The sequence below is a fragment of the Apteryx mantelli genome, chromosome 12 (assembly GCF_036417845.1).
Source record: "Apteryx mantelli isolate bAptMan1 chromosome 12, bAptMan1.hap1, whole genome shotgun sequence".
NCBI lineage: Eukaryota > Metazoa > Chordata > Aves > Apterygiformes > Apterygidae > Apteryx > Apteryx mantelli.
Window position 1 is genome coordinate 22,927,995 of NC_089989.1, and position 14,287 is coordinate 22,942,281.

Sequence of the window (14,287 nt, forward strand, 5' to 3'; positions counted from 1 at the left end):
TGTGGCTGGTGGCGATACTGTGAAACGGGAAGGCATTTGGGGATGTTCCACAATACGGCTGCCAGGGATAAGAAACGGGTTTGTTTGTTAGTGCGAAGACGATGATACAAAACACTGCATTTCACAGCCAGCTTGGGAGAAACACAGATTTGGGGGACCACAAACGCCCTGCACGTCCGACAGACACAGCGGCGCAGAGACGTCCAGAGGGGCAAGACACATGGGGGATTTTTTGACGCCTGGAGAGCCGCTACCTGCCTGCTCCGGTCCTTGGCAGCGCGGCCGCCACGGCTGGGTCTGAGCCAGTGCGGAGCCGGGAGCCTGGACGGGAACGAGCCGTCCTGGCGTGGAGAAGGCAAGAGCCCCGCTAGCACTCAATAGGTGCCACCTGCCGTTATCTGCATCCGGATTCTCCAGCAGCGACTTCGAAAAAATGTCAATTTTAATTTAAATAGTGGGACCCCGTCCAGTTTACTAAAATTTCACTAGCGCTAAAAGTGTAATACACAAGTGAAAACAAATTTTATTCTCTATATTCTGTTAAAACTTACCAAGCAATGCAATTTAGAGACATGTTATGAGTGTGCAAAGATTCCCCCCCCCCCAAAAAAAAAGTAGTTATCTGGTATAATTTTATGATAGAATATTTTTATAAAATCATTTGTACTAATTTAAGCATTTATCATTATATGCAAAGAGATTTCTTGATGAGAATATTATAGACGGTGCATGTTTTTGACATTAGCATTTTATTTGGATGACTAATCTTGCAGATGTGAAATTTTGATGAATTATTCATGAAAACCGCTCCTCTGAAATTTTAGTTTGCTGCTAATGCTAGTTATTAAACATTTTATTTTTCTTTATAAAACTTGATGAAGAAAATAAACGTGTGCTTCCTCGGAAAGAAAGGAAGGTGGGTTTTTCCCCGTGGAGTTTGTCTAAGGTGACAGCGTCACTCGGAACGCGATCGCTCAGGACCTCGCGGCCTCGCTGATGCCACCCCCCCGTTTCGGCACGCGTGTGATGTGACCCAAAACCTCCCCGCCGCAGGCGCTAGCGCAGCCCCCGCAAGGGCACGGCGCGGGGACGGATCCGCAAGATTAGGTCCCCAAACCCTTCTCTGGTGCTTCCACCCTCGGAGACGGATGCGGAGACCCCCTCAGCGCCCCGCGAACCCCGCGGCCGAGCACCGATGGACCTTCTCGGAAAAGCGGGCGAATTCTCCCGACGACGGCGTCTTCACCGATTCCAGCGCTCCGGCCCGAACCCGCGGCCGGCTCCAACGCGGCCGGGCAGACCCAACGCCACGAGGACGGGCGCCCGCCGGGACCGGGGCCCCCGCGGGGGCGAAGCGAGGGGGGGGGGGGGGGTCGCTCGGGGAAGAACCAAACACAAACGTAGGACATGGCAACTCGCATTACCAGTGTGAACAACCAGCATTTTTATTGCATTTGAGAATGCTATAATGTCAGTAATTAGTACTGACTACACAACATTTTTTATTGTCTGTATCAACAGACATGGAATGATGGAATTACAGTTGATGTAAGGAATGAGTTTCTTTTATGCCTTATCAAAAAAAAAAAAAAAATCTCGTTACTGGCAGCACATACACACGAAGCACCATGCTAACAGTCTGGACTGTACCATTTTCATCAAGGCTTATGGGTAGAAGATGCTTTGTTACCTGCTCTGGGCCCATTAAAACGCAGTCGTTCCACTGCAAATTCACCTCGCAAGACTCGAATGCTGAATGACTCCTGAAACACCGAAAAACTCGGTCCGAGTTCATAAACCAAAGGTACCAAAGGGTTTCAAAAAGAGTTTAAACACGTTTTTTTTCTTCCATGCTGTAATGAACGTGAGATTATTGGCAATCTGAAAACTACAATAGATCAAAATTATTTTTAAAAACCTTTTTTTTGTATATATATATATTTATGTATGTATATATATAAAATATCTAATGATCTGCAACATTTGTAGAATCCGAATCCCTGGCCCGTCCGCGGCCCAAAGCCTGAGCTCCGGGAGAGGGCATGACGGGAATTGTGGCTGACCTCTTGCGAGCGAGAATCAGAAAAGGTGATATTTTGTGGTCACTTATTCTACATAAGCCTTGATTTTTCATTTCACCTCTAGTTGAATGCAGAAACCTAACAGGTTTTACATTTACAAACTTTTTTTTTTTGTGGACAAGGAAGGCTTTGACTCTCATTCCTGACAGCGATTTACCTGATACATGGTACTACTTTCATAATGTACGCTTTTCTTTGAGAAAAAAAACATGTAACAAATTGTCTTTACATCTTGGCACCTTGTAAAGTTTTTTTTTTTTATACAAAAGTTCAATAGTTTGACACTCCCCATTATTAATCACTACTTCACTGATAAACTTTGAAAGTGTGACCCTGGAATTCATCATGCAAAATATTTACTGCAGCAGGAGAAAAACATTTTTTTTTAAACGACTTTTTTTTTTTTCCTTTCAAATATATGAACTTTGTTTAAGACAGCCAGAAAAGGCAGTGGTAAGATAACAGAAGGGGTGGGAAAGTATCAAAAAAACAGCTTAAACACAAAAACTGTACAAAAATGCTTCGATCAATGATAACAGGAGAAAAAAAATCTGTCAACTATGTTACAATTTAAAAGCTGAAAAAAAAAGTCAGGGATTTTCTCCCACATGTCAGCAAATGTCATCCAATATTCTTAAAGCAAGGATAACTAAATAAAATACATGTGCAGCGTATTCTGCAATTCCATTACATACAGTAGTTTTTTTTTTTCAAAGCTATTTTTTTTAGTATAGTTAATATAAAGCAGTTGCACAAAAAGCAAAAGGTGTTTTGACAAACAGGTCTGCATTTATTCCTTTTGAGGAATGATATCTAAAAAAAGGACCTTTCCACCTTTCCGCCCTCCCCGCCCTCCCCCCAGAAGACAAAGGCTCACACAGACACAGTGGGATATATATGTACAACATAATAAACCCCTCCCTAAAGAAGCAACTGTATATCCAAAGGGATACAGAATCAGAATTGTAAAAATCATAGTGAAGTTTGCTTGATGTAAAGCCTGAGATTTTCAGTTGGTTCTTCTGCAAGGCTGCGACACCTGCCAGATATGTTAAAATCTAATTTTTTATTTCTTTTTCTCTTTTTTTATTTTTTTTATTTTTGCTACAGTCTTTAGACTAAGCATGCAAGACATACAACTAAGTGCAACTGAGTGAAATGTATTTTTTATTTACTCATTCCCTAACAGTTTGGACTGAGGTATGCGTACTAACAGTTTCTCATGCTGTTATCTTTACTCATGTCTAGCTACACATGCTGAGAATGAACTAATCTACCAGATTTTTATCCCCTTTTGAATACCGAACTAACCAGCAAACCACTCAGTTTAGAAGCACAGGGCTCAATTCTCATGATCCCCATCTGGCTACCGCCGGCACGTCACGAAGCTGCCTGGATATAATTTAAAAAAACAAAAAAAATGTTTCAAATGACCACAGACTGCCCTTTTTTTCTTTTCCTTTTTCTTCTTTTTTTTGTTTGTTTTTGAAACAGAAAGCAGAGTTGAGTTTTATAAAAGTAACTGCCAATAAAATTTCTTGTACCAAAGCTTATGAGTGGACAGGAGTGTTATTTCCTTATGAAAAATGCTGACCAAAAACTAAACAAAACTGAGCAAATGTGCCAAGATCAACCCAAATTAAAGCAGTCATCCTAGCACAGTCCCGAAACAGAAGTGGCACACAATCTGTAAAACCAAAGACCAAAAAAATTTTTCTTTTAATTCTAGAAATACTATTATGTGGTCCAGTTAAATTGTGGGAGCTTTTCTGTTCTCTTCTGTGTTTTATTAAACTGCCTCCTTTATCTGATACTCTAATTTTCTGCAAAACAACCGTGCCTTTGCTTTCGCCAAGCTCCCCTCTCACAGCTCCGCTAGTAACACTGTTTCCTAGTTTTAGCCTCAAAAGCTCTCCTCGATTCCTCTTTACAGAATTCTGTTTTGGTCACTGTAAAGAATTGCAAATAAAAAGTAACAACTTTGGTTCAGACATCTACTTGGCCTTCTAAATTTACTAGAATAAAGGAGCAGTTTCCCTCTCAGGTTAGCAATAGCCCACATCTTGTCATTTCCCTCTAAATTCTTCAGCCTCCTTTGATCAACAATAAGAGGATATTTGGCTTCATAAGATAAAGCATATAACAGAGAACATAATTTACCTTTGTGTAATATCTTTGGTAATTTTAGGAAAAAAGGTACAAAGAAGAATATAAATTAAGCTCTGAAAGGCTTTTGGAAATAATAAAAAAGCTACAGTCCTACATAAATAAATGAGTGACGGAAAAGTGGTTGCAGAATGAAAACGTTTCGGTGTTTGGTGACCAAGGTTTACTGACCTATAACGACAAATTTGGTAGGTAAGGTTTGCTTTGAAGAGCGTTGCCAGCTTTGCCTAACAAGCCCCGGTGCGAATTCTCTCCTGTATTTCCTGTTTTCTAGCGCGAGGTTTCGATACTGGCTGGTGTGATATTGCATAACCATCTTAACTGCAGTACAGAATTTGCACAGCTGAAATTAACACTTTAGCATTAGTGGGGCTCTGTCCTTATTAACTCCCGGAACAAGTTCAATCTGAAATCTAATTTGTATTCAAACAGATTAATGCCACCAAGCAATCCTGAACTGATGTTTAACCGTGAAACATCGCCACGTACAATAACAATTTAATGAAGTCATCTTTCCAACCACTATTTGCAAATGCAAACGCAAATGCAAAAGAAAAAAAAAAGAATTGTAATAATAAATGTATAGGTGCCCATCTCGGTAATCTTAGATATTCCAGAAAGATTTGCTGACCCATTAAAACTCGTGTTAAAGAACCGAGAACCTGCCACTGTACTATTCATCCTCTAATAAAGTGAATTCTGTTGGTGCTGCATACATTTCTTTGTGCTGTTCAATTTTGTGGCATTTGCTAATATTCACCGTTGCTGCCAAAAAGAAAAAAATCAAAAACCAAAACCTAAAAAAAAAGAAAATACTGCTTTGTGGAATGAATCTGTGTTGCTTCCTACAGTGTTTCTATGTTCATCTGTCATTCATTCTCATTCTTGCAGTACTTCATTCCCCTCTCTCTCTCCGTTGGACAACCCTTCCACATGTATAGTGCAGCATTTGGGACCTTTTCAAAAAACAACAACACAAAAAGAGACACCGAAATGGAATGTTTTCCATAGCTAAAGAAAACATGGTGGCATCTGAAGGAAACTGGAATGAATGACAGAAAAAACTACAAACAATTCAATGACATTCAGCTTCGTATAATAAAAACACCTATTAACATTCATCACAAAGTACAGAAAACGTTTAAGCCTCCAAGAGGCCCTGGGCCCAGCTGAGGCCTGAGGTCAGAACTTAAAATGGTAGAGGAGAAGTGGGGCGGGGGAATAAAAGCAATACATTAAAAAGTTTGGGATAATTTTTCTTTTAACCCCTCCCCGATATACACACTCACACGCACACACACATATCCACACATGTGCACACACAGGCCTTCCCCATCCCAAATGGAAGCAAAAAAAAAAAAAACCAAAAAAACAAAAAACAAATGGAGTAAAGGCAGTGATAATCAACATGCAGTACTGTGCAAATATGTTGTCCATTGGAATCCTTAAAATCTGGGCAAAGACTTGATCTGCAGTTCAGGTGTACATGCTCAGTTTGATGTCCTCAAGTGTCCAAAATTGGCAGGACCTGCAGTCCAAAGTTGGCTGCTAAATGTAAGTGAATCAGTTTAGCAAATTTACAACACTGATGTTGACTGTAAGAGAGGAAAATCCCAAGTACCAAACAAGTCCATCCAATGCACAGAGTACAAATTCCTTTTTTCAACAAAAAGTAGAAAAATCAAAAATACTCCCAAATGGGATACTTGATGGCACTAAGAGTTAACATATTTCATAGTTGTCAAAGTGGACTGAGAATCCTCCAGACTGTACAATAATGGAGAGATTTCACAGCTAAATTTGACGTGTTCTTCCAATCTTCATTCTCAGGATGATGATGTCAGACATACTCATTCTATGTCCTCATTTACAGGTTCGTCTTCATAATCTCTGTCGTGATCAAAATCTGGACTGTGGTTGGCTGTTGTCACTAAGGATAGCGGCCCCTCGTTTTCGTCTGGGTCTAACGGTTCTTCTTTGACGTGCACAGGGTGCCTGCAAAAACGAAAGCACAGCCCATCAGCAAGGTGCTTGGTAAAAATCAGCAAGTTGCTCGGTAAAACCGGTTGCGGCAGTGGACGGGGTTTGGGGAGAACCTGGACTCGCACGTGGCGCGCCGGGCACCTCCGAGCACGTGGACCCGGGCCTAAGAGCAGACCCTCCACTTTTGCGCTTGCCACCGAAGACGCCCGCGAAGCGCCCGCCGCGCTTCCCGGGCAAAACGCGCGGGGAGGAGCGCTTGCACAGGGTCTCCTTCTCGGGATTTAGAGAAAACGCTCTCCGCTGACACATTAAGGTGATTAATACAATCTTCAGATAAATAAGGGCACCGAGCAGCGGGAAAGGCGCGGAGCGGCTCGGCGGCACGGCGCGGCACGGCACGGCACGGCGCAGCGCGCGGGTGGAGGCTGGGCTCGCCGCCGCCGCCGCCGCGCGCTGTGTGTTCTGCGCCGCTCGTTAACATGCACAAGCGGCGAGACAACTCTCCAGAGGACGACCCCAAGCGAGGGTCTATCATTAATCAACTTCAAGCAAACACAGCAAAGAGACACCATGATACATGCTTTAAACTCCAAATTAATGCATATTTTTACAAACTGTCAATAAGGGAAGAAAAGCCCTGCCAGGAAACACAAACAGAGAGGAAAAGGCTTGCTCAACACAACAATGCGATAAGAAAGCACAGTCCTAACGAGAATAATAACGCTGTCAGCTGTAAACAAGGCAGAACATGATCCCCAGCTCATGGTGGGCACAAGGATGTACTAAAGAGATGAGATCTGCCAAATTTCTCATTACGGAATAGCACATGAATAACCCGCAGGGGAACGGGGCTTGGTCATTCAAAACGGGTATGATAACAATTGAAAAATGTTGTTCGTAAATCATATTTACAACAAATCCTATACAAATACAAATTACCTTCTTTTTTGGTTCGGCAGCTTTTGAAATGTAAAATAGCCATGTGAGTCAATAGTGTCTTGTTGGTGGGACTTTAGAGGAAAGTAGGATTTTATTGACATTACCAAGTATTAATAATGCGACACAGCAACGGAGACCCTGTTTGCTTCCTAAATAATTGATGTTGTAGGCAATCCCTTAAAATAAAGTGTTAATGAGTTCAAGTCCCACTCTGTCTCTCATTGAGTTGATATCCACCTCCTCGAGCCTTGGATATTCTGCACGCGGTCTGATTTAACCCCTTCACGCAGGCTACGCGAAAACCTAATCTGAAGGGCAAACATCCACTGCAAGAACTTCCTCGCTCCTCGCGCAGCGCTGCTTCAGAATGAATGATTTAAAATAGCGGCGTTTTATTTTATGTTTTGTGTAGGTAGGAACGACAATACTTTCTGTACTCCGCTGCACTGACGGACAGGAGGAATAAATCACCGAACAGGGAAAAACGCTCTCCGCACCCAGCGCAGCAGCCAGAAGCAACCTCGCCTAGCTCAGGAGATCGGAGCGGATCAGCCGCTCGCTTGCGCAGCGCATACGGCGTAGAGCTACGTCGGTCCCTATTTATTCATTTCAGCTGGGGACTGGAGCAGCTCGGGAAGCGTCTCAGCTGCTGACTGCACACTTCTCCATAAGTTGTGAACGCCTTTCGAGGCCCGGCGCGTTGCAACTTCTCCAGCCGGCAAGGGCTGGATCGATGCCTGGGCGTTCACTGCCCCATGCAGCCCCACCAGACAAGGACCGTGGGGAGAGGGGACCCCACCACCAAGGAGGATCCGCACGCACGCGCCATTTGACATAGCTGTTGAAAAAGGGGGGAAAAAAACAGACAGGGAGGGGGGAGAAGATTCAAAACTGAGAGGTGAAGACTCAGCTAAGCGCTTAAGCCCCCGAAGAGCCTCGCTGAAGCCAAGGAGCTCCCGCGCTCTCGGGGTCCGCACGGGCGAACCGGCCTCGTGGCTCGTGGCCCGAGCGAGCACGAGCAGACGCTGATCGTACCAGCCACTAGGAAAACCCACACTGTGGATAAGCTGCGGGGCCCTCGCTTGGGGGAAAGTGTGAAATGAGAAACAGAAGGGAAGGGGGAAAGGGTGGTTACGCGTAACGACCGATAAAGCGCGTGCTACTCTCTTCATGGCAGTGACCTTTTCTACCGCTGTTTTAATTTAAAAGCCTGGCTTGTTGGCTTTCTGTCGTTGAGGTTGTTGCCAGGCTTGTTTTTTGCTTTTCTTTTTTAATAGTTATTTTGGAAAACGCAGATGGAAAGCTTTCACAGCCCCAACGAGAGCGCGCCCGTTCCTTACGAAGCACCGGTATGCCGAAGGGCATCTCCTGGGCCGGCGCTCCGGCCCAAAGGGAAGCGCGGGGAGCGGGAAGCACAGCGCACGCCAGCTGCCCGGCTCGGAGCGCGCGCGGAGCCACGGAGCAGGGCCGGAGCGCCGGCCGCCCGCTACCCACGCGCCGGACTCGCCCCCCACGGGCCGCTCGGCAAAGCAACTCCGAGTCCCTGCGTCTTCCAAAAGTCCTGAGATCTGGGGGAAGAAAAGCTAGTCGCTCAACTACAGGGAAGGCAACTGCCTGGGTAGGCGAAAAAAAAAGAAAAGAAAAGGAAAGAAAAGAAAAGAAGAAGTTCCCGTTTCTTTTCTATAGCGGGAGAATTTCAGCACATTCCTTTCCAGCAGATGCCGAAGGCTCCAGAAGGGGTTAACAATAAATAACCTTGCTGAACACAGATTCCCCTTCTTTTCACATCTGAGTAATTCCTTTGTTTGTCCACTCTGGGAACAGAGGAGTTTTTAATAAAGCTGACTGTTGTTTAAAGCCACTGTGTTCTGGTGGTGCACACAGCATGGAGTGGTTTGCTTTGTGGCTACCTTTGGAGCATATCAGGATGAAAGTGTTATGTCCCCAAGCTGTAATTATGCGACTACTTTCTAGTGTTTCAAAAGGAGGGAGAGAGAGAGAGAGAGAGAGGAAAAAAAAAAAAACTAGCTGTGGTTCAATGTGTCATAAAAAGGAAACGAATGAGCGGTAATAAGACTTCAGCTAAAGTGTTAGACATCTTAGCTGTCATGTTAACAAGGTCCTCCAAACCTTACAATAAAGTTTAGAGCTTGATTTATTCTAATACGCTGAGATTGTTCAAAAAATAATTTGCATCACGACACGGAAATCTGTTCTGAGAAAAAAATTAAGAAGGTCATTAGCAAAGCCCGCTCCCTGAAAGCAAGAGGTTGCGCGGCGCCTGGAAATCTGGCGTTGACTCACGACCCTATTTAGTAAACAGGGTAAACCCTGCGACGTCTGAAGGGTGCTCTGCCTTTAGATCCCTTCGAGCTATGTAGAAACACCACTTGAGCGGGGAAGCTCAGAAGCCAGTACTGGAACATCACCTCGCCACGTTTTACTTGAGCAAAAAGAAATGTTCTGCAAAGAACACGTATATTACCAATCCTGAGAAAATGAAAACACTCAGGAAACAATCATTTCCATATTACAACAGAAAATTGGATTTTCTGGTGGATAATGAAAATGAGGCCTCCCTCCCCCCGCCCTTCTCTCCCTCCGGTGTTTGCTCCGTGCCCCTCACCCTGCTATCCGTGTGCAAAGAGGTGACTGTTAAGTGCAACCAAGGCCACCGCCACGCGCGGTTCTGCGAAACGTCCTAGCCCGCTCTAGCTCCGCTATTTCTCCTGCCTCACAGTCCCTTCCAAGCCAGCGAAACCTCGGGTGAAACAAGAAGTGCGTGAACCACGCTAGCCTTGAACTTACAGAAATAATTACTTGGATTAGCGCAACATCATAAACGTTCATCCCTGTCCGTTAGGCCAGGAGGAACCCTTGGGAGCAGCCTTATTTCTGGAAAAAAAACCCCCACATCCCTCCGCTCCTCCTTCGCTCCGGCCCTCCGTGGTCATGGGCAGAGCAAAACAAATTGGGACTAACACTGCCTCAAGACGAATCCGTCTGTGATAGACTGGAAGTGTGTCATGCAGCGCTACTTTGGGGAAGATAATTAATACTGCACAAACAACCACTGGAAAAGCTAAACACGTTATTTGAATGTTTTGAAGTAAATGGTAAAAGACAATGTTAAAATTAATTATTAATTAAAAATGAATGTTGCCATCTTTAAAGCTTATTTTTCAAAGCACATTGTGCACTGATTTAAAATGCCGAAATATCAAAGCACCCGGAGCTTCAGATTCCTTCGTGCCCCCTCCCCTCTGACAACACATTATGCAGGTGGGAAACTTTTTTTTGCCATTAAATGCTAATTAGTTTCACAACTAATTACCACAGTGGTATTAGGTTAATGTTCTTCCACTTTTTGATTTAGACTTACTTTTGTAAATCCCTCATTCAAATTACTTTGAAGCAAAAGGCTACAAATTAGTTTCTCTTTTTCAAGGCGTAAGGCGAGCTGCGGCAGGGCGGCCAAGGACTCTGCAGCCCCTTCTCGCGCGCAGCCAGCGGAAAGGCAGCGCGGCTCCCGCGCGCGGCTACTCGCGCAGGCCGTCACCCGCCCCAGACAGTTCTTAAAACTTTGAGAACCGCAAGACTTATAAACTCCGGCTTCCTCTCCAGCTGCTAATTACCCGGGATGGAATCTGAGGGTGGTGGCGGGGGGAATTCACCGCTTTGCAAACTCACTCCGTCACCCTGTAAATGCCGCACGCCCCCACGGGGGCATCGCTCCCTTCCTGCCTTGCCCTTCCCGGCGCGAGCTCGCTGCCCTGGTGCCGTCCCCTGCTCCGCGCAGGAGTTATATACGCACTCATTACACTGCCGTCTGCTGCTGTGATGCTCCTATTAATTTTCCTTTTGATATTTTAAGAGCAATCTATAAATCACGCAGACCTTCGCGTGCGCCATCATTAACGCTCGGCGATACCGTTGCGTGTCAAGTGTTTTTGTTTTTTTTTCTAAACCCGCGGAACAAGCCCATTTCCCAGCTCTGCCCCACGCACACAGATTGAAGGACCAAAAAATCTTTCTTAAAGAACTGCAGTTGCCTAAGAGGTTGTGTAACCCTGTGGTCCGGGATTTAAAGAAGAGAATTGCAAACAAGTTAACAATTTTCCAGCTCCGTGTGCTTGTCAGGCTGGATTGAGCGGATTGGCTTTACGCGAAAGTTGCTAAATGGCCCTTTTATGTTCTAATCAACCTAAGCGCATCCCGAAATGGAGATTTCCACTTTCTGCTGCTCAGTCGAAGAGCTTCATGGACAAAGTGCGAAGGAAGGACTCCGAAGCCGCGTTTCAGTACTTACATCGCTTGCATAGGGGAACGTCCTGGACTACTGTCACTCCCGTTACTGTTCGTATGCTCCATTGCACCGTTAAGCTCTTCCCTCATCGCACTGGCTAAATTGCCCAGAGTGGGATTTCCCATGGAAGCAGTAGTGTATAGAGGTATACTGTTCTCAGCCATTGAAGCCTGCCAAGGACACAAACAAACAGATGAGGAGCCAGGACTAAGGTTTTTATACATTGCACAACAGAGTCACTTATTCCAAAACATTCTCCACATCTACGTTATTTGCAGTTAGTGATTCTTTTAAATATTGTGCTTTCTGATAGGTATTACACTGATTCCACCAAGGGAAATTTAATATAATTTACATCTGGATTTATGCATTCGTAGCTGTATTGGCTTCTGAGAGAGAACCAAGCTTTCCACTCCCTATTTGGAATTGCACCTCCTGGAAAAAATAAAATGTGCTTTTCCTATCTTCACTTTGCAAAATTATGTTTGGGGCTTTGGGTTTTTTTTTTTTTATGTCTCGGGTTTGTTTTTTTGCTTTTGCGTTTAATGAAAGGTTAACGAGGAAAAAATCAGAACCCGCTTCAGCTAGTAACTCCGTCGTGCCAGAGCAAAGAGGCGCAAAGGAGGAGGGCAACGCTGCTGAGTTCTGCTTCTGCCGCGACGCAGGTGCAAAGCTGCCCTTAGCGCTGACTGAATCACCCGGAGCTGCACGGATATACCTGAGAACCGAACCCGCCCCTGCGAAACCTTCACTGGAGGGGAAACGGAAAATCTAATGCATCCTGACAAATCCACCCCCCTTCCAAGCATTAACAGCTTAGCTCTCACACACCTGATCGTTTGGGTTTTTGCCTTGTTCTAATGGCTACTGTAGGCAGGCCCGCTGCAGCTAACTTCCTAACTGGAAGCCTTTGCAGAAAGGGAACGAACTGCTAAATATCTCCCTCCGTATTCCCGCCGTGCTGACCGCTGCCTGGCCGCCGTGGGTGCTGCCCGGCGCGGGCAGGCGCTGCGGGAGCGGAAAGGCTCGGCGGCGCCCCGAGGCGAGGAAAGCTAGCGCGGGGAGCGGGGGGGCTGTTTTTAGCTGCGTGACGAGCAAACCTCGCTGCGATTTGGGGCTGCTGAGGAGGGGCCGCGTTTCCCGCGCCGTGCACAACACTGACTCGAGTTCTTCGCCCGCAGCGGCAACTTGGAATTGCAGCAGAGCAATTTCTTTGGGGCAGAGCTGGGACACAAGCAGCATCTGCTATAAAAGCAGGGGGTTGGGGGAGGGTTTTTTTTCCTTTTTTTTTTTTTGTTTTCTTTTTTTTTTTTTTGCAAGCATCAGCCCGGGCAGACAGCGCTGTCTGGGCAAAACGATGCTGGCGAAGGTCACCCCGAAGGGCCAGCGACGGCGCCAGCCCCGGGCCCAGGAGGCCGGGCTGGGAGCTAGTCCGGGTCTGACTCCCGGGCAGCCCCCCGGGAGTGGCCGGCGGGGCCGGAGCGCGCTGGTGGCAGCCGGCGTCCCCGTACCTTCCACACACAGAGCGGGGAGAGCGCCGCGTCTTCGCCCTGCCCGCGGGGGAAAACAGACGGAGGAGACGTCAGAGGGGTCTGCGAGAGGTCTGCGGGGAAAAAAAACCACCCCCGACACCCCTGGAAGCGCGGACGGACCACGGACGGCCGATGCATTTGCAGGGATGTGCAAAAATCGGGTCTTTGCAAATGCCCACAAACGCCAGGGGAGCGTGGCTGGTGAATTATTAATTTGACCAAAAATAGGTAAAACTGCACTGTTTCAGACAGGGAAGCGTATTGCACAAGCGAGGTCGGCGTGCAAGCGTTATCTTGTGCACCATCAACGATTTCAACGTTTTCTCCCCAATGGTCATAGGCAACACGAGCACACTACTCTATTTTTGCACCCAGACCTAAACGCTACCCAGTGGCAGGGGATTGGGGAACTTGCTGGTGTACTTTAAACCTAAAAGATGTCTTGTCTCGGTGCAATGAGCAGAATTTTTCCCCGCCCCTGTTTATTAGAGGAGATGCATAAAGCCAAGCAAATCTGGCCCAGATTCTCCTCTCAATCCGCTCGGTTTGTACAAACGCTGTTTGAGGGCACTTCCAGGGAAAGCGGGAAATGGAAACGGTTTGGAGGTTATCACAAAAGACAAGAATGGATGGAGATGACGACAACAACACGTGTTGCAGAAATAAAACACGGACAGTTCCATACGATAAGCATATTAATTGAAATTAGTCACATAGCTAACAATGTGAAGAAACGCAGGATCATTTCATTTTTGCCTTTCAGCCTCATGAATGCAAAATGTGCTTGTAATCTTAATACTATTCAGGAGACAAAGCAGTCTTTAAAAACCACACTTCACAAGGCTCAAGGGAAAATAAGTTACTAATGAATGGTATTTACAGTTGCTTCATTTAAACATGCTTTCATTTGCTTTTCAGAAGTTACTGCATAAACTCAAGTCATTAGAAGAAATGCAGAACATCACTTTTCTCCTAATAACCTGTTTCTCGGTTCAGAAAAGCGCTGCTAAGCCTTCCACAAGATGCCCTTGCCCAAGCAAACACACAGGAGCCAGAACATAACCTGCAGCGAACTTCTTGAGAAGCAACCCCCTACAAACGGCCAGGGCTCGGCCAGGCAGGGTTTCGCTATATCGGGGGGCTCGAAACCCCTCCCCAGGCAAAACACCCTGCAGATTCACCGGCAGGGTACAACAGCGCATCGGTGTCTTTGGTCCAGCAAGCGAACGCTGACTTGACCTGGGGTTTTTGAGGCAGACTCAGGATTTTGGATAAAGCGG

At 46.0% G+C, this 14,287-nt stretch overlaps 1 protein-coding gene across 15 annotated transcripts in view; it reads right to left on the reverse strand.

Annotated features, from left to right (window-relative positions):
• Positions 1-1,420: 1,420 nt before the first annotated feature.
• Positions 1,421-14,287, reverse strand: part of FOXP1 (forkhead box P1) — a 385,930-nt gene continuing 373,063 nt past the window's right edge. For 11 of the 15 annotated variants that reach the window (XM_067303481.1, XM_067303484.1, XM_067303483.1 and 8 more), the window contains 3 exons: positions 12,987-13,025; positions 11,479-11,645; positions 1,421-6,242 (listed from right to left, as the gene is read on the reverse strand). In XM_067303481.1, coding sequence (XP_067159582.1) covers positions 6,098-6,242; positions 11,479-11,645; positions 12,987-13,025 — 351 coding nt within the window. In that variant the 3' untranslated portion in view covers positions 1,421-6,097. The remainder of the gene's footprint in view (positions 6,243-11,478; positions 11,646-12,986; positions 13,026-14,287) is intronic. The other 4 variants (XM_067303486.1, XM_067303485.1, XM_067303487.1 and 1 more) reach the window with 1 other exon arrangement.